Here is a 21,629-nt window from a genome sequence, read left to right on the forward strand (position 1 = left end):
CTGATGGAGGCAGAGCAGAGGGGCGTGTGAGACTGCAGTTGCATCCTTCTTCTAGCATTCCTCCATTCGATGCATGCAGAGAGACAGCGCATACGCTTACTCTACCTCCTGCGCTCCAAACACTGAATCCGGCATGTTCTGCTTCTGCCTGCAGAGCTCACTGTTGAAGCTCCAGGCTCTTGAAGGAGATTCCAGCCCATCTTCACAACCCTCTCCCGAAGACAGCCCACCCACCCTGGGATTCAAAGAGGAGATCCAGGCTCCTTCATGCACTGGCTTGGAAGAAGAAAACAGCTCACTAGGTAAGACAACCGAAAGCTGCAGTGGTGCTGACAATCTTTGATGGACTTTGGATGGGCAGCATGCGATTGGTGATGCCCGATGGCTAAACTGAATGGGCAGAAGCATGTGTGCATGAATGAATGGATGCTGATCTCATGACTGATCTTGGCTGTGAGAGCTGGACTTGTTTGTTTACGTGTTTGTAAAGAAAATGGCTCTTGTTTTGTTTTCTCTTGATTTTTGGGCACAAGAGGGTCACTTGGACTCACCACTTCACTCTGGTATTTATTAATAACGCTGGGTGATGGAGGGGTGCTGAGATCGCAGGCACCTCCTCACAGCACGACTCGCACACATGCATACACGTACAGCATGCATCCTACACCTTTTTCATCCTACTTTCTCTGGTGCACCTCCTCTTAAATACATTTTACTTGTTTATCCTGCACACAGTGGCCCAAGAAAGTATTAGGACACTTAAGTTACACTTAAAAATGTCTGAATGTCATTGCATTAGATAAATTATTGTAACAAGTGGCCTATGCAAACAAATAATGCTATGCTTTTCTCTATTTTTGCAATACTTTTTAGTCAGATCCCCTCGAGTCCACACAGTTGTCCTAGCAGAGTAACCACAGTTGTACTTCATTACAATAACTATATATATGTTCATTGATGTTTGACAACCAGAAAGTGCACTGAAAAAAAGTTTTTTTAATCAGTATTTTTGTCTTGTTTTTCATGTACAAATATCTAAACATCCTTAAAACAAGATAAAAAATAATGAATACATAATAAAGATAACGAAGACATAATGAAATAAAATTGTATTTTATGTTATTTCTAGGGCTGTGAATCGATTATTTTATAAACTAATTAACCGCACAGTTTTCTGTAATTAATCGTGATTAATCGTGGTTCATGTGCATTATTTTAGAGTTAATTAGACACATTTTTACAGGTATAAATATTTGATACAAGTACTGTATATGTACAGTTGAAGTCAGAAGTTTACATACACCTTAGCCAAATACATTTAAACTCAGTTTTTGACAATTCCTGACATTTAATCGTACAAAACATTCCATCTTAGGTCAGTTAGGATCACTACTTTATTTTAAGAATGTGAAATGTCAGAATAATAGTAGAGAGAATGATTTATTTCAGCTTTTATTTCTTTCATCACATACAATTTGTTAGTTTTTGGTAGCATTGCCTTTAAATTGTTTTACTTGGGTCAAACATTTTGGGTAGCCTTCCACAAGCTTCTCACAATAAGTTGCTGGAATTCTGCCCATTCCTCCAGACAGAACTGGTGTAACTGAGTCAGGTTTGTAGGCCTCCTTGCTCACACACGCTTTTTCAGTTCTGCCCAAAAATTCGGAATGAGGTCAGGGCTTTGTGATGGCCACTCCAATACCTTGACTTTGTTGTCCTTAAGCCATTTTGCCACAACTTTGGAGGTACGCTTGGGGTCATTGTCCATTTTGAAGACCCATTTGTGACCGAGTTTTAACTTCCTGGCTGATGTCTTGAAATGTTGCTTCAATATATCCACATAATTTTCCTTCCTCATGATGCCATCTATTTTGTGAAGTGCACCAGTCCCTCCTGCAGCAAAGCACCCCCACAACATGATGCTGCCACCCCCATGCTTCATGGTGGTGATGGTGTTCGTCGGCTTGCAAGCCTCACCCTTTTTCCTCTATAAATTATGGCCAAAACCTTTTGTCTCATCAGACCAGAGGAAATTTCTCCAAAAAGTAAGATCTTTGTCCACATGTGCACTTGCAAACTGTAGTCTGGCTTTTTATGGTGGTTTTGGAGCATTGGCTTCTTCCTTGCTGAGCAGCCTCTCAGGTTATGTCGATATAGGACTCGTTTTTACTGTGGATATAGATACTTGTCTACCTGTTTCCTCCAGCATCTTCACCTTTGCTGTTGTTCTGGGATTGATTTGCACTTTTTGCACCAAACTACGTTCATCTCTAGGAGACAGAATGCATCTTCTTCCTAAGCAGTATGATGACTGCATGGTCCCATGGCGTTTATACTTGCATACTATTGTTTGTACAGATGAATGTAGTACCTTCAGGTGTTTGGAAATTGCTCCCAAGGATGAACCAGACTTGTGGAGGTCCACAATTTTTTTCTGAGGTCTTGGCTGATATTTTATTTTATTTTTTTTAATTTTCCCATGATGTCAAGCAAAGAGGCACTGAATTTGAAGGTATGCCTTAAAATACATCCACAGGTACACCAGTACGTCAGTACACCTCCTATCAGAAGCTAATTGGATAATTGCCTAAAGTCTTGACATAATTTTCTGGAATTTCCCAAGCTGCTTAAAGGCTGTTACACTGCTAGAAAGGACGAGACCTGAGAGTGGGGATCCAAACGCAGAATATTTATTAAGGATCTCAGAAAATGAAGATAAAAGAATAATGATGAACATAGAACACTGGAGAAAAAGGGAAATCAAACATAACAGCAGTATGCTTGCTAAGAACACTACATACTAACATACAACAAACAGACAAGAACCGACAATGAGTGAACAAAACAAGAGGGTATTTATACATAAATGAATAATTAGGGAACAGGGAACAGCTGTGGAAGATGGAGGGTAGGTGAGTGAAATCAAACAGGTGCATACTGGAAAATGAAGGCCATGAACAAGGGGGAAACCAAACAGTCACTGAAACAGAACTGAAGGTGAGGGAAAAAACACAAGGCAGTTCGTAACAAAGACACAGTTAACTTAGTGTATGTAAACTTCTGACCCACTGGAATTGTGATATAGTCAATTAAAAGTGAAACAATCTGTCTGCAAATAATTGTTGGAAAAATGACTTGTGTCATGCCCAAAGTAGATGTCCTAAACAACTTGCCAAAATTATAGTTTGCTAATATTAAATCTGTGGAGTGGTTAAAAAATGAGTTTTAATGACTTCAACCTAAGTGTATGTAAACTTCTGACTTCAACTGTATACATTCCAGTGGACAAGATGTAATTAAATGTTGTGCAAAATCTTTTGACATTTCCCAGAGGACTTTTTTAGTAATAGGATCAAAAGGGCCGATTCAGTTCATATCAAGCTTTATTGAATTCCCTTGTTTGCTGTTGATCAAATAAAGATAGGCCCACCCCCAGCTCACGCCATTGGTTGAGTCAATGTTGCTGTGTCAGGGTGGACAAGTTGCTCAAAACAAAAACAGCAATTTTTATAACGCCATAGAGCCACAGTGTTTACAGTTTTCAAGAAAATCAACCTAGAGTACGAATGTCCTACTTATACAGTAGTTGTCTCTGCATTTTATAATGGGATAAGAGAAAATATTTTAGCACCATAAAAGTTACACACTTCTGTTTTAAAATAAATGTCACTTGCTTTGATATAATGTTATCTAATGCAATGACATTTATAAATTTTTACGTGTGTCTGAAGTGTAAAAAACAAAACAAAAACAAAAAACCTTTTGGGGCCACTGTACTGTATGCTATAATTATTTCGTTTGTCTGGAGATTTTCTCATAGTTTTAGCTGTGGGTCAGAGAGTCAATGGTGACTCAAAGCTGACTGTGTTTTGTGTGTGTGTTTGTCTCAGCTTGTTTTTATTCACGCCATTCGTTAGAATTTCTCCCATCTCTCTGAGTATGTGTCATTGTTTTCCTTTGTGTCTACTAGATCTGTTATTTCTACAGAAGTGTGGAGTACTGAAGTTTGCTTGAGTCAATTTATACTGTGCATTGATTTTATTAATCATGCATGGAAACTGCTGCATTTTGGATTTATTGAAGTCATGAAGGTGTGTATAATGGATTTACTGCATACAGTATATCAATGTGCTAACAACCACTTAGAACACTATAAGAACTGCATTGCAGTGCCCTGGCAACCACTCACAACACCCTAGCAATAGCATAGCTTTGCCATAGAAACCACTCAGAACACACTAGCAACCACATAGCAACTTGTTAACAACCACTTAGAACACCTTAGGAACCACATAGCAGTGTCCTGGCAACCACCCACAACACCTTAGCATTGTGATGGTGAGTTTTTAAACCAGCAAACACTGCTCACGTTTTCTAAAAAACATGCTCTAGTATTTTTTTTCTATTGTTGTGTTTTTCATTCTGTTATAAATAGCAACATCGCACTCAATTAAGAAAAAAAAGAAATGTTCATATATCAGTACAAGTTTATTTTGAAATTCAGCTCAGGTGCATCCCATTTCTCAGGATCATCTTTGAGATGTTTCTACACTTTGATTGGAGTCCACCGGTGGCAAATTCAGTTGATTGGACATGATTTGGAAAGGCACACACCTGTCTATATAAGGTCTCACAGCTAAGTTTTACACGGAAACCTGCATATCAGAGCAAAAACCAAGCCATGAGGTCAATGGAACTGCCTGCAGAGCTCAGAGACAGAATTGTGTCAAGGCACAGATCTGGGGAAGACTACAACACATTTTTGGCTGCATTGAAGGTTCCCAAGAGCACAGTGGCCTCCATAATTCTTAAGTGGAAGAAGTTTGGAACAACCAGGACTCTTCCTAGAGCTGGCCGCCTAGCCAAACTGAGCAATCGGGGAAGAATGGCCTTGGTAAGAGAGGTGACCAAGAACCTGATGGTCACTCTGGTTGAGCTCCAGAGATCATGTGTGGAAATGGGAGAAACTTGCAGAAGGACAACCATCACTGCAACACTCCACCGATCTGGGCTTTATCCTCCTGAGACCCCACGTCCACGTGCGTGGACATTGCATTTTGGCTTCACTATACGTAACGCATAATTTAATTTCATTTAAACCGACTGATCTCAGATCAGGAGACTCTGTGCTGTCAGTAAAGGGTTAAACTTTCGACGTACAGTGTCATGTGACCAAACAACAAGCCACCGATCACAGAGGAGTTTGTCTTTGGGAGAAACACCAACAAAACTACATTTGGTGAGAAACCTCATTAAGTTTTACATGGAAACCTGTTTAAGTCAAAAGATTAGAGTCTCTAGTTTGATCCGATATGCCATTTTAAACATTTGAGGGATTTATCGCGAAACGGCATGCTGTTAAACACAATGACCACATTTGTGGACTGTATGCTCATTTCAGTTAAAATATCCTACATTTACTGTTCATTATCACATTGAGAATCAATGGATGCATCCAAAAGCTGAAAAATATTGCTTTAAGAGGCTTTATATGGAATTAGGATGACAATAAGGTGAATTTTAAACTGTTCTGAGACCAGTGCAGACAGACAGCACACTGGAGGTTAAGTCATTCACTAAATAGGGAGCAAGGGAGCATCCTATAGCTTTCTATGCCGCTAAGTGCATTCAATCCTAAAATCTGTCCAAAAGTTCAGTTTCAGACTGCAGATGATGTTTGGACCACTCAGCATGTTTGACAGACATGGGACAATGATAATCAGTACATAAATTCAGAATTTATAATGTATCATTTTAATTTAACATGGTTGGCAGTGATTGGATGATGATGGACATTACTTTGAATCAGAATTAATTATGCTAATTTCTGATACAATGTCTGTAACGTCTTAAAAACATGAATAACAAACACACCTGGAAACATAATAAACAATTTGATGAAAAAAAACTCGGACTTTCTATAGCTTGTTTTTTATTATGATTATTATTATTAATAATAATTATTTAAAATTTTGCAACTTAGTCCCGCTGTCACATATGAGGACATACATTTTTTATTTATTTTTTCATGTTTCTTAGGGGGTACTAGTTACAAATCAAAAAAGGAAACTTAAAATGCACATAGCAGTCACGCTCGGGTCTCAGGAGGTAATGGCAGAGTGGCCAGACGGAAGCCTCTCCTCAGTGCAAGACACATAAAAAACCACCTAAAGGACTCACAGACTGTGAGAAACAAGATTCTCTGGTCTGATGAAATGAAGATTGAACTGTTTGGACTCAATTCTAAGCATCATGTCTGGAGGAAACCAGGCACCACTCACCTGTGCAATACCATCCCAATGGTGAAGCATGTTGGTGGTAGCATCATGCTGTGAGGGTGTTTTTCAGTGGCAGGGACTGGGGACTGGTCAGGGTTGAAGAAAAGCTGAATGCAGAAAAATACAGAGATATCCTTAATGAAAACCTGGTTCAGAGCGCTCAGGACCACAGACTGGGCCAAAAGTTGACCTTCTAACAAGACAATGACCCAAAGCTCACAGCCAAGACAATGCAAGAGTGGCTTAGAGACAACTCTGTTTATGTCATTGAGTGGCCCAGCCAGAGCCCGGACTTGAACCCTATCGAACATCTCTGGAAAGACCTGAAAATGGCTGTCCACCGACGGTCCCCATCCAACCTGACAGAGCTTGAGAGGATCTGCAAAGAAGAATGGCAGAAAATACCCAAATCCAGGTGTGCAAAGCTTGTCGCATCATACCCAAAAAGACTTGAGGCTGTAATTATTGCCAAAGGTGCTTCATCTAAGTACTGAGTTAAGGGTCTGAATACTTTTGTCAGTGTTATATTTCAGTTTTTTCTTTTTAATACATTTTCAGTTATCAAAATTTGTTTTTTTTTTTTTTTTTTTTGCTTTGTCATTATGGGGTATGGAGTGTAGAATGGTGTGAAAATAAATAATTTAAAGCATTTTAGCATAAGGCTGCAACATAACAAAATGTGAAATAAATGAAGGCATCTGAATATTTTCTGAATGCACTGTGTGTGTGTGTATATATATATATATATATATATATATATATATATATATATATATATATATATATATATACACTGTATGTAGTAAAGACTATATCATTTTATAGAATATTTCATCAGTGTCTTTTCCAAATGAATAGCTCACAGTGAATTGTAATCTCAATGTTAGTAGCATTATGACACACTGCTTTTATTTCAATGCAGGGCTCTGATGTGTGTGTGTGTGTTTGTATTCAGACTGCAGGCTGGCAGAGGGTGACTGTAACAGTGATCTTCGGCAGAGCCCAGGGCCCAGTCGACTCATCCAGCACATCACAGATGACAACAGCCCCCTGCTCTCCCCACGCTGCTCCAGCCTCAGCCAGAGCCAACGCTTCAACACAGACCCAGAGTCTGCCCCGTCTCCACCCAGCACACAGCATCTCATCATGTACAAACAAACACAAACACACACACACACGGCTCTTTCAGCTGGAAATAACTCTTTGTTCCTTTTCTGGACAGCAGGCCATCGAATCATTAAACTGCAGCTAGTAACATAGTGACCCAGTAATACATCATCAACATCAGTTTCCTACTGACTAATGCTGTTGTGATGGAAACAGACATCTGTAACAACCCATACTGTATGTGCACCACTCTGTGGGTGTATATGGGTGTGTGTGTGTGTGTGCTGAGATGAGTAATAAGCATAGGCCTTTCCAAACATGTTGTTATTTATGATGCCCTCTATCTGAGTCACTAGCTCTGTTCCAAAAATTAGTGAGCTGCCTCGCTACCTACTGACTACATTGACCACGGCAAAAGGCAGCATCCCAGCCGTCATAGAAGACCAATTTGGAAAACAATACACTAGCAGCAATTCCACACACACGCACACAAGTTTGTTGCAATGTTGCAATATCTTCTCCGTAAAGGATACATGCTAAGGACAACACAAGGTAGCATGTAATCCTTGCTAATTTTTGGAACAGCCTTGGCTGCGGGAGTGTGATTATAATGCTTCAAAATGCTGCATCAGTAGGCAGCTCACTAGTATTAGGAAAAATGTTTATACTAGGGGTCAATTGATATAAGTTTGTGCATATATCTACAGCTCTGAAAAAAAATAATAGACCACTGCAAAATTATCAGTTTCTCTGGATTTACTGTTTATAGGTAAGTGTTTGAGTAAAATGAACATTTTTGTTTTATTCTATAAAGTACTGACAACATTTCTCCCAAATTTATTTGCAGAAAATGACAACTGGTCAAAATTAACATAAAAGATGCAGTGTTTTCAGACCTCGAATAATGCAAAGAAAACAAGTTCATATTTATTTTAAAACAACACAATACTAATGTTTTAACTTAAGAAGATTTCAGAAATCAGTATTTGGTGGAATAACCCTGATTTTCAATCACAGTTTTCATGCATCTTGGCATGCTTTCTACATTGCTGTTGGGTGACTTTATGCCACTCCTGGTGCAAAAATTCAAGCAGCTCGGCTTTATTTGATGGCTTGTGACCATCCATCTTCCTCTTGATCATATTCTAGAGGTTTTCAATGGGGTTCAGGTCTGGAGATTGGGCTAGCCATGACAGGGTCTTGATCTGGTGGTCCTCCATCCACACCTTGATTGACCTGGCTGTGTGGCATGGAGCATTAAGCTGAAGCATCCCCAGATCATCACTGATCCTCCACCAAATTTCACAGTGGGTGCGAGACACTGTGTCTAGGTCACTAAGTTTTGGAACAGACCCTATAACTTCTAGCAGAACCATGGAACTTATTGAATTTACCTAATAAAGCAAGAAGGAACATGCCAATAAGGCTATGTTTTACAGTATTGTGAATATACTGTAGTCACGATTTATGAGGTTAAAGGCACTCTGCTGCACATGTACACATTATTAAGTATAGGTTAAAAAATTGCAGAAATTAAATTAACATTTATTTTACACGATGTTTATTCAAAACAATATAAACTGTATAAAATTGTGAGTAGATTTTTAAATTGACTCAAGGTGCCAATATTTAGCACATTGATTGGCCTGGTTGATATAACGATCAACCATATATAGCCTACTATACAGTGTACTACAGTATGTCTGTAAATGTACTCTACCTGTAGGTGTCTGAGTAAATGCTAATATATTAATATTATTTATGTTTACATACATGTGTGGTTTTGCTCTCTTTAGGGCTCGTGGGGTTGTTAGAACGGAGGTTCCTGGAGATGCTAAAGAAGTCGCCTCCATCCCTCTCCTCACCAAACACATCCAAACACTCAAGAAGAAAATACGGAAATTTGAAGAGCACTTTGAGCAAGAAATGAACTATAAGGTGAGAATACATTTTGAAAAAACGTGTTATTACCATTGCACTATGTCCATAAAACCATCATAATACCATGATACTTTTTTGTAAGTTCTGTTTTATCCATTTTCAAAATCAACAAACTCTTTGGTCCAATATGCTGAGCACAAATAAATAATGTGGAAATTTTAGAATGAGCAAATAATTTTTTCTTTTATATTAAAGGTGCTATATGTAATATTTGTACTGTACTAAATCATAAAATGACCATAATATGTCATTAGAGAATTAAGAAACATGCTAAGTTGAAATACTGGGTTCTCCGATAACAATGCTACACCCAGTATATTCTACTTTGAAGTTTCCATTCTCGGCAGGAATTTCTGTTTATGTTTTGGCCTGTGTGATCCCACCCACTGCCCACTCACCAATAGTATTTTGACACCACCGGGTTGCCAGATTTGAAAAAGTTTGCAGGCAAACAACACTGTGTGCTGCAGCAATGGAAGCCAGAAAACGAACTGCATCAGAGATAACAGATTCCACTTGCCCTAAAAAGCCTCGCCATCCGTTTAAAAACCACCATGACCAGAGGTGTAGTAAAACAAGGATAAATATTGGAGATGCCTTTGAAAGATGGAGACAGCTTAAAGCCCAGAAATCCTTTAAAACAGATGCTGAGTTAGCTAATTTGCGTGTCAACATTCTGGCAACCCGCATGAGCTTAGAGTCTGGGGCGGGGCAGACAACTCTCCGATATTTTGAATTTGGACTGCAGTACCCATTTCAAACGCTTGTTGTCAATCTTGCATATAGCACCTTTAAATGCACTTGTTTTTCTCACAGATAGTTGTATAAAAATCTGAGCTTTGTCCCATTACCATTGATCAGTGATTCCAAACCAGCGGTATGTGTACCTCATGGGGACTTCAGCAGATTGTCTGGTCTCAAAAATTGTCTTTTTTGCTTTGTTAAACCTATATTTAAAAAAAATTAAAATTCTCTCATTCTCTCATTTACTCACCCTCATGCCATCTCAGATGTGTATGACTTTTTATCTTCTGCAGAACATACAAAGATTTTTACAAGAATAGTTCAGGTATGCAGGTCCATATTATGCTAGTGAATGGTGATCAGACTTTTGTAGCTCCACATATCTTATAAAGGAAATATAAAAGTAATCCATACGACTCCAGTGGTTAAATACATATCTTCAGAAGCAATATAATAGGTGTGGGTGAAAAACAAATCAAAATTGAAGTCTTTTTTATGCTAAGTCTCCGCTTTAACTTTCACTTTTACATCTGAAAGTCACATGTGGTGTCTGTTTAGTTTAACTTTCACATTTGAAAGTGAAAGTGGAGATTAAGAGTAAAAAAGGCCTTAAATATTGTTTCCTATCTGTCACTCACTCGACGTTGTGTCAATGTAGTGACACTAGGGGTCACTCTTGGGAGCCCCAAACACCTCTGATTTTGAAAAAAGGCCAGTGGGAATTGGTGAGTGGAATTTGCATGCCACTCCCCCGGACATACGGGTATAAAAGGAGCTGGCTCGCAACCACTCATTCAGATTTTCTCTTCGGAGCCGAGCGGTTGCGTTCAGTGCACAGAATTCAGTCTCCCTACTATTCACCTCAAACTGCTGGATCTACGGCGCATTTCAGTGGCTTCTCCCCCTCTGCACCTGTGGTGTTCAGAGAACGCCCCTGGGCGCTTCGGCAGAACCAAAAGAGTATATTCTAAAAGAGTATATTTTCTAACTAAAAGAGTGGCACTCACGGAACGTCTTTTTAAAGATGCCCTTCCGTTTGTGTATTATTCCTGGTTGCGGTCATTATCTCTCCGCTTCTGACGGCCACGATCGTTGTCTTACGTGTCTGGGCACTGCCCACGCAGAGACATCGTCTGTGGATGGGTCATGTCCTCATTGCGAGAACATGACTATGGCAACGTTACGGTTGTGGCTTTCCTTCGTAAGAGGGCAAGCCACCCCAGTGGCTCCCCACCTCGGTCCTTCTACCTACGGGTATGAGGCCACGTCGGTTAGCACTGGGGGCGATTTGGGGACTTCAATGGGAGCAATTCCGCCGGGTAACCCCCCACGGACCTCCCATTCCTCAGCATGCTCGCTTTCTCTCGGATGAGACCGCCGGCTCGTCTCAGGGTGAGTTCGACCTCTTATTCGGAGCCCGGGAAGACGATGAGCTCTCAATTGCAGCATCGGAGAGCAGGCTCGTCCAGTCTGACGTGAAGGCTTCGGCTGGGCTTCCTCCTTCGGGTATGGTCGCCCAGTCTCAGGCCGACGCGGAGCTGACGGACATGCTTTCCTGGGCGGCCGCGAGCGTCGGGCTAGAGTGGAACCCTCCACTCTTCCCTGAACCCTTGCGTCTCAATGATTGGTTCCTGGGCCCAGAGCGCCGCTCACGGCCGCGCCCCACCCGGTCCCTTTCTTCCCGGAGGTGCATGAGGAGCTGACGAGATCGTGGGGGGCACCTTTTACTTCCCAATCCCGGTCTTTCATCTCCCCTGCTCTCACTACCCTCGATGGTGAGTCGGCCAGGAGGTATTCGATGATCCCCCAGGTGAATAAGGTGTTCGCGGTGCACTTGTGCGTGGAGCCCACCGCAGGAAGCAGACGCCACCTGTCTCACGGCCGGCCGCCAAGAACCCGAGGAAGGCTTTGAAGCACCCCTGAGATGGGTGACCCAGGGATGAGGAGACCCGCTACTCTGGAGCTGGTGGACAGACCACTCCATCCCCCGGTGGAGGGCCGGGAGGAGAATTTTTTGTTCCACTTTATGTTGCCGCATGCCCAAGAGGCTGCAGTTCCCAAAAGTTAAACAAAAGACTGTTCCCTGGGTCACATATCCAGTGCGCACGGCCGTCATCACGACCGCCGTCCACGGTCCCATTTTGGCAGGTTTGGCACTCCAGCGGCAGGCCCCCCGCCCCTGCGCGCCCAACTGTGGCACGAACATGCCCACATCGGGTTGGTTCCGACGGACTGCGGGGACAATATTCCTCCTCCCCCCTCCCCGGCCAATCTTATGTTGGGTAACAGGAGTCAGGTAAGTGCTTCGATGTCCCTGGACTCAGCATGGCCACGGGGCTCGAGCCCCCTCGACGTTGACTGCGATGACTGACCCGGACCGTCCGACTCGGCTATGTGATTTAGTTCACCAGGCGCCTGCCCAGGTTCAGTGGCGTCCGCTTCACTTCGGTGAAGGGCGAGAACGCCGCTACCTTGCGTGCTTCTATGGAAGGGTGCGATAGAGCCTGTCCCTCCAGCTGAGATGAAGAAGGGGTTTTACAGCCCCTACTTCATCGTACCAAAGAAAGGCGGTGGGTTGCGGCCAATCTTGGACCTGCAAGTACTGAACCGGGCTTTGCACAGACTCCCGTTCAAGATGCTGACGCAAAAATGCATTCTAGCGAGCGTCCGGCATCAAGATTGGTTCGCGGCGGTAGACCTGAAGGACGCGTACTTCCACGTCTCGGTTTTACCTCAACACAGACCCTTCCTGCGGTTTGCTTTCGAGGGCCGGGCGTACCAGTACAAGGTCCTCCCCTTCGGCCTGTCCTTGTCCCCTTGCGTCTTCATGAAGGTCGCAGAGGTAGCCCTTGCCCCGCTAAGGGAAGTGGTCGTCCGCATCCTCAACTATCTCGACGACTGGCTAATCCTAGCTCACTCTCGTGATGTGTTGTGTGCGTACAGGGACCTGATCGGTGCTTTACTTCCTGCAGGAAAGGCTGGAGGGGTGGCTGTCCCCCTCCACCTTGAAGGTGTATGTAGCCACCATTTCGGCACATCACGATGCAGTAGATGGTAAGTATTTGGGGAAGCATGACTTTAATCAGGTTCCTGAGAGGCGCTAGGAGGTTGAATCCCTCCAGACCACGCCTCATCCCCTCGTGGGACCTCTCTGTAGTCCTTTGGGTTCTACGGGGTGCTCCCTTCAAGCCCCTAGATTCAGTTGAGCTTAAGGCACTCTCTTTGAAGACTGCCCTCCTGACTGCGCTCACTTCCATCAAGAAGGTAGGGGACCTGCAGGCATTCTCTGTCAGTGAAACGTGCCTGGCGTTCGGTCCAGGCTACTCTCACGTGATCCTGAGACCCCAACCGGGCTATGTGCCAAGGTTCCCACGACCCCATTTAGGGATCAGGTGGTGAACCTGAAAGCGCTGCCCCGGGAGGAGGCAGACCCAGCCTTGGCGTTGCTGTGTCCTGTGTATATCACGCTCAGGACGTGCGCCCCCTGTGGGGCTACGAACCCTCTCTACTAGGAGTGTGGTGGCCTCCTGGGCCCTGACCAATGGCGCCTCTTTGGCAGACACCTTTGCAAGGTTCTACAATCTCCAGGTTGAGCCGGTCTCATCCCGTATAATGTCAGGTACAAGCAGGTAAGTTACGGGACAGCTGGCCATGTGTACCACTTGTGCATAGTGCCTTTCCCCTCCCCTGAGGTGAAGACGTGCACTTTTGACTCCCAGTTGTGTTCACAAGTTGTGATCCCTGGATGACTTTCCTCCATAGCCCTGTGGCAGACGAGTTTGCGGAGAAACTCGCTGCCGGCCCAGTACATGTGCTAACTAAGCCCTGTACTGGGGTAGGTGCTCCACATGTGCTGGTTCCCCAAAGGTGACCCCACGTGATATATCTTCCGCTAAATCGTTTCCCTGTCGGTAAACTGCGTCTTCCTTGGGCAGAGGTTCCTCCAATAATCACTGTGTTTGTAGTGCTCCTCCCCCTTTGGGTAGGACCTACCATGGGACTTCTCCACATGACATACTTCTGACAGGACTCGGTAAGACCATGTGACGTATTTCCACTCAAAATACCCCCCCCCCCCCCCCCGGGCGGGGTGTGGTCTCCGCCGTGTCTTCCCCTTGGGAGTGACCCCCCCCCGACGTAGACACTTATGGCCCCCAGCCGGTAAACAAAATTCCACTCTTTTTGGGGAGAAAAAAGAGGAAAAGAGGGCACAGCTGTCCCTATTTGTTGGGCAAGTCGACTTGTTCCCAAAGGACCGTTCGACGCTCATAAGTGCGTTGGGGGAGGTTACGTGATGGCCTGGTGCGCTGGCTACGAGGCACATAGCGGTCTGCCCATCTCGCACCGCCAGTCCACGTAACACAATTCAGCTTATTGTGGCGTTTCGTATAGGGACCCATAGTGTCACTACATTGACACAACGTTGAGTGAGTGACAGATAGGGAACGTCCTGGTTACTTTCGTAACCTCCGTTCCCTGATGGAGAGAACGAGACGTTGTGTACCTCTTGCCACAATACTGAACTACCCGCTGAAATGGCCTGGACCTTGTCTCGGCTCCTCAGCACAAAACCTGAATGAGTGGTTGCGAGCCAGCTCCTTTTATACCTGTATGTCTGGGGGAGTGGCATGCAAATTCCACTCGCCAATTCCCATTGGCCTTTTTTCAAAATCAGAGGTGTTTGGGGCTCCCAAGAGCGACCCCTAGTGTCACTACATCGACACAAAGTCTCGTTCCCTCCATCAGGGAACGGAGGTTACGAAAGTAACCAGGACGATCTGTTTCTCACCCACACCTATTATATAGCTTCTGAAGACATAAGATTAAACCACTGAATAAATATAGATTACTTTTATGTTTCCTTTATGTGATTTTTGGAGCTACAAAGGTCTGATCACCATTCACTTGTATTGTATGGACTTACAGAGCTGAGATATTCTTCTACACATCTTTGTTTGTGTTCAGCAGGAGAAAGTCATACACATCCAGGATGGCATGAGGGTGAGTAAATGATGAGAGAATTTTCATTTTTGAGTGAACTATCCCTTTAAATGAAAAAAGAAGAGCTCAATAAGTAAATAGATTTAAATAACTAATAAAGATAAATCTAATTTTTTTCTTCATATCATTTTAAGGAAAGAAAAAAAAAATGTGTATAATATGTGCATGTTTAATAAATCTGTGTGGATGACAATGGTAAAAGGATATACAGTGATCAGCCACAACATTAAAACCACCTGCCTGATATTGTGTAGGTCCTCCTCGTGCCGCCAAAACAGCGCCAACCTGCATATCAGAATAGCATTATTAGGCAGATGGTGTATGTGCTACTTGGTCGGTCTGTGATTCACCCACAGTATCGATTGTGTGTGTGTTTTTAAAGTGACTTATGTGATAATAGTAATTATATTGCTAAATATTCAGTATAATATGAGTTAAAAGGAATAATTTTCTGGTTTGGTGTTGATGAAGGTGCACCTAAGCCTTATGGGGCTGTGGGGCTATATAAAGACAAAAAGTTTGGGAAAAAGGTTAGCCCAAACAAACTACTTTCAGTCCCCAAAAGAAAACAGACATTCAGTTATATAGTTTCCTGCCCCCTCTGCTGGTGGGGATTAGTACTGCTGGGCTGATGCTCTTCGATCAGGAGCACCTGTTAAAGACTGATTCCAGACTATAACAGCAGTTATATTTTCTGTGATGATTTGTCTCTCTTCTCACCAACAGCCTTCACATAATGATAAATCAGCAAATCCAGAGATTGTCAAGCTCTTAAGTGAACTGGCCAGATCTCGCAAACAGCTCAAAGGTAAGAATGCCAGACCATAGAATAGAAGGTAAAATCATTTATAGGCTTTGTTTTATATTATTATTATTATTATTATTATTATTATTATTAACAAACCATAACAAAAATGATGAGTTTATCAAATTTGTTATGGGTCTACATCAGAATTGTAGAATTTATTACCGCTGTCTTGAATACTCAGTTGTGATTGGTCAGTCACTGCATTCACTACACTGAATAATTGACCGTTGTCCAATCGTTGGCTATCGATTTCCTACCTAGCTTTTCTACTTTCATGCCTCTCGTATCTCTCTACAATCTCCTTCTTCTCACATAATGCTAAACACCCTGTCAGGGTTTATTTTGTGATAACGACCAGTTCAGTGTACATTATGCCTTTTGTGCTTTAACTAAAAAGCTGAATATTAGATATTCATCAAGTAATGACTGATACACTATATAACAAAATGGAACTTGTTAAAACAGAAATTCAATTACTAATGTATTAATTTGCATTTTGTTACTAAAGCAGGTAAGGAATATATAAAGAAAGTGACTTATTAAGAAGTAAATAATTGCACTCAAGGGCTTGAACATCGGGGGGTTGCAGCGTGAAGTGTTTACTCATGTTTCCATTGATCAGGGTATAAATAATGGGGGTGTTGTACTTGGTTGTTTTGATTATTGGGGGGGGGGGGTAACCTCCCCTCATGTCACCCGGAATCTATGCCCCTGTATTCACTTCTATACAACAGTCTGTAAAATATTTAACAAACTATAAAGCAGTTTACCTTGTTGAATGTTTTCTCAAATACATCTACAGATGGTTTAAAATAAAATATCCATAATAAACCATAACAACATTTAAAGTTAAACCGGATGAGCCTAACTTTCAGTATACAGAGAGGTCAAATTAACATTGTTTGTTTCCTGTTCATCTTGAAATAAATAATTCACGCAAAACAGTATCTTAACATCTCATTCAGCGAACTGGTTCAACCCTCTCCCCAGATTTAAAGCTGAGACAGTCATTTGATGAATTCCGAAGACAAGACGGCAGCGAGTCCACGGATATCTGCAGGTACACGAACGGCCAGCAGGAAGCGCCAGAACAGCAGACTCAACATCACAAACCCTGTCTAGAGGAAACTGTGGACTCGCTCCTCAAACGGCTGCGAGAGAAACGGCAGGCTCTCGGCCTCCCAGAAAACATGAGGGTGAGGCCATCTGCGCATGCATTCTGGCGGGTCAGGTGGCCGTTTGAATGTATGTTTGTGTAGCCAGCATTGTTGCCAAATCTCGCAAGAGAAACAAGCATCTTGGTCTGACAAAACAAGCCCAAAATAAACGACCTGCCCAATCAAAAGCAACAGGGTTTATGAGTTATGGAGAATTGCTTAATTTCATTGATCAACATAGAAAAAATAAAACAAAACATAGAATAAAAAAATATATTAAAATTGTAAATAAAAATAATAATAATAAAAACTAGGGCTGTCAATCAATTAAAATTTTCAATCAAATTAATCACGACATGCCGACAATAGCAATATTTGCTTGAAAGGCCCTCAAATAAAGATAATTCAGAATAAGTAATACATAATAATTTAAAGTTATAGATATAATATATCAATTTTAGTGCTGTCAGATGATTAAAATATTGAATCATGATTAATCGCATGATTTTTCATAGTTAATTGCGATTAATTGCAGATTTTGGCATTTATATTCTTTTAAGGAAAAAAAACAACAACAACAAAGCAATATGTAACAAGAATGCTTTTTCTGTCAAAAGGCATTTATTTTCTTTTTAGAAAAAACAAACAAACAAACAAAAAAAAGCAATATGTAACAGTAATGCTTTTTCTGTCAAAAGGCATTTATTTTCTTTTTAGGAAAAAACAAAACAAAGCAAAATGTAACAATAATGCTTTATTAAATTTTTTCAAATAAAACTTTCCACATTATAAAGATAGAAATGCACTAAAATAGCACCAATTCGAGTAACATTAAACAAAATTCTAAGTGGGAGGTTGACTTATTGAAACCAAATAGTCCCCATAGTTCGCATATTCATTGCAATGCGCAATAAATCTCTTAAACCCTCATCCTCCACAATATTAATCAGCTGACAGGCTGACACGATTCACGAGGGCGACATCTCTAATAAATTTATAATAATTCAGATATACAGATTGAAATATACTGCATTACTGTGGCAGATGAGTAAAGCTTTGATTAGACAATACAGAAGAGTGGCTTTAGGATCGATGTATTTGTTTTATTCCCATATCATTGAACATAAGCCTACAGTCAACAATAATTAATTTTGCAATTGAGTACGTCAGTCTGTGCTGTTCTCACAAAACGTGCTCTTACATTCCGTCTGCGCTATTTTTAATGTTTGGTCTATGTACGAATAAGTTAGATGGACACTTGTGGATTGTCTCACTGGTTTTTAGCATATTAAACGCTGCATTTCTAGGACGCTGTGTCAAGTTAAAAGTAGTTGAAACTTTAAAAATGGCATCTCAAAATGCATTCTGTAGTGCTTTGTCCAGCTGTCAAGAACGCGTTCAGTGTGAGCGGCACTCATTCTGTGGCGGCGCTGTTTGTGAGGTTTGTTGAGGCGCGCTGACTGCCCCATACTGACGTTACATATACTTCAAGCTTAAATTGCTCCAATGCAGTGTTAAACTCATCAACAAAATCACTGACGAAAACATTCATTGACCAAGGTTTTTTTTTTATTTCGTCAACAATAATGAATACAAAACCAAAAAGATGCATCATGGTGATAATTAAACAATTTTAATAAAGGATACTGTTGACTAAAATATGACAAGAAAAAATAATACTGCAAGATATTAACACTGCAAGATATAAACAAAAGAAGAAACATCTAGAGAAACATCTGTTTATAGAAGAAGATATTAGATATGGATTCATCTAATACAATAATTAATTATGTTGGGGATTTCAATGCTTGAGCTGCGTGAGTTGAAAGCGCTGAACACCAGCAAAATGTACCGCTTTAAAATGGCTTAATTACCTCAATCAAACGTATCCTATATATACATGAGATTAAACACTATATCCACAACATATATGTAATATTACAACTTGCATCTGCTCAAACAATGAAGCGAATGAACAGGTGAACTTGAACTAAGTTACGCGCTAGTCATAATATGCGTAACTTGAATACGCTGTTTCCGTAAAAAAAAAAAAAAAATATATATATATATATATATATATATATATATATATATATATATATATATATATATATATATATATATATATATATATATAACACGCTGCATGCAATATCCTAAACTGACTAAACACGGAAAATGAATTACAGTCTCTAAAGCATAAAGAAGAAGAGTTCAAAATACAGTAGGCTAAACCCTGAAAAGTAGCTAATTCTTCAGTATATTCTTTATATGCTATTATTCAGGAGCTCAGGTTTTCACAGCAATGACAGCTGAACAGTATTTTGTATGTAGTATCTGTTTTTATACACCGATGAGCCACAAAATTAAAACCACCTGCCTAATATTGTGTAGGTCCCCTAGAACTGCCACTCACTGGATGTTTTTTTTTTGTTTGTTTGTTTTTGGCACCATTCTGAGTAAATTCTAGAGACTGTTGTGCGTGAAAATCCCAGGAGATCAGCAGTTACAGAAATACTCAAACCAGCCCATCTGGCAACAACAATCATGCCACGGTCCAAATCACTGAGATCACATTTTTTCCCCATTCTGATGGTTGATGTGAACATTAACTGAAGCTCCTGACCCGTATCTGAATGATTTTATGCACTGCACTGCTGCCACACGATTGGCTGATTAGATAATCGCATGGATGATTGTTGGTGCCAGATGGGCTGGTTTGAGTATTTCTGTATCTGTTGATCTCCTGGGATTTTCACACACAACAGTCTCTAGAATTTACTCTGAATGGCACCAAAAACCAAAAACATTCAGTGAGGGGCAGTTCTGTGGACGGAAATGCCTTGCTGATGAGAGATTAAAATGAATGAATATGACATGAAAAAAATATTTACTAATTTTAAAGAACATTTTCATCAAAAGGCTAAAACTATGACTAAAACAAACAACTGTGTAAAAATGAACACTTCTCCGATGGTAAAAAAAACCCATACTTTTATTAAGGAATTTATATACAGGTCATTAGGCACGATTATTTGTGTTAATGTTATTTTTTATATAATTATTCGCACTAAATTAACACATTAAATTAATAGCCATATACAAAACATAAAATATAGTTTAAAAAAGGCTTAGTTACATCTTGCTGCAAAATAATGTGTTTTGAGTTAACTTTCACAAAAATTCTTATATAAATATATATATATTTTATAACAAATTAAATTTATTGCGCTATGGGGGCCATGCACAAAAAAGCCCAAGAACACAACCTATATGCAACTTTATGAGAAAACAGGCCTAAAGTCGCTCATAATAATTGAACATGGCTGCACTGGTAACTTAAACTCACGGTCTGCCGTCCACAGGAAATGACCCAGAGACAGATGGCCCTGGAGAAGATCACACTGCAGAAATGTCTGTTGTATTTTGAGAGCTTGCATGGTCGCCCTGTAAGAGGCTTTTTCACATTTAAACACAGAAATGTTCCAGTTAATAAGGCATAGATAGGATTATGGCATTAATATCTGAAAAAAGTGTATTTTTATTTCTCTGTGGCCATAGGGGACCAAACAAGAGAGAAACCTGGTGAAACCACTTTACGACAGATACCAGGTGGTGAAACATCTCTTGTGTGCCACTCCCACAATCACAACCATAGTAAGTGTGATTATACATACAGATATCAGCTCAGACACAACCTTTTTCTGCTTTAAACATATAACATTTTTTAAATATCTTCATTGTAGGTCCACAGTGTCCTTAATGGGGTCATATAGGGCCCAAACACGGACAGAACAGCGAAATCCAGTCCTAAAAATAGAATGAACTATAAAACGCAGAAAGTCACGAAGTTTGGCATATTTGGGTATAAATACATTTTTGAATGCACATTTAACAAAACAAAAATTGTGATATGTCCTTGTGTGATAGTTGTGGTGATTTTGATTCATTTCAGATATTTTGAATCAAGTCAAATTTATAAAGCTATACAAAAATAGACAACAGTACTAGCCTACAAAATCATTATGAGTTTCAATAACATTCATATGTGATAGTAATGTGTGGTCATCACTCATTTTTATTTATAATTCATTCGGCCCCTTTTCTTTTTGAATGAGACTGACGAACTGAACGAACGGCAGCTGAACAGCAGATCCTCGTTCATGATGACTGATTCATTCATCTCATTCACGAATCAGTGCACCAGTTCATTTAGTTCGTTCATGAACTAGATGACCAACTGTTGGTTCATTGAAGGGGTGTATTTGTTCCTCACAGCCAGCACGCAAATACTATTGGCTCGTGCTAAAGTCAGTCTTTAAAGCAACACAAATGGAATTTGCACGTCTACAAATGTACGAATGACTCTTAAAATTTGAGTTTAAACACAACAACCGTTTTCACATAAATGGCAAGTCTTATTTTCCTATATTGTATCAAATACTGGGCTTAACTTTTACCCAGACATATAAAAAGTTCAAGAAAATCCTAAATATATGACACTGTGCACCAAAGCAGAACATTTCAATTTGTAATTCATGTCCTTTTAACTGTATTCCCTTTAGTCATTTTTACACATTCATAAATTGGGGT

At 40.7% G+C, this 21,629-nt stretch overlaps 1 protein-coding gene across 2 annotated transcripts in view; it reads left to right on the plus strand.

The window, feature by feature from the left end:
* LOC127423368 (protein FAM13C-like) overlaps window positions 1-21,629 on the plus strand; it is a 27,845-nt gene continuing 6,216 nt past the window's right edge. The window contains exons 1-7 of one of the 2 annotated variants that reach the window (XM_051667616.1): window positions 1-302; window positions 7,234-7,426; window positions 9,182-9,323; window positions 15,798-15,879; window positions 16,870-17,075; window positions 20,402-20,485; window positions 20,598-20,693. In XM_051667616.1, coding sequence (XP_051523576.1) covers window positions 74-302; window positions 7,234-7,426; window positions 9,182-9,323; window positions 15,798-15,879; window positions 16,870-17,075; window positions 20,402-20,485; window positions 20,598-20,693 — 1,032 coding nt within the window. In that variant the 5' untranslated portion in view covers window positions 1-73. The remainder of the gene's footprint in view (window positions 303-7,233; window positions 7,427-9,181; window positions 9,324-15,797; window positions 15,880-16,869; window positions 17,076-20,401; window positions 20,486-20,597; window positions 20,694-21,629) is intronic. The other variant, XM_051667617.1, reaches the window with a different exon arrangement.

This window comes from Myxocyprinus asiaticus, chromosome 32 (genome assembly GCF_019703515.2).
Source record: "Myxocyprinus asiaticus isolate MX2 ecotype Aquarium Trade chromosome 32, UBuf_Myxa_2, whole genome shotgun sequence".
In the NCBI taxonomy this organism is placed as follows: domain Eukaryota; kingdom Metazoa; phylum Chordata; class Actinopteri; order Cypriniformes; family Catostomidae; genus Myxocyprinus; species Myxocyprinus asiaticus.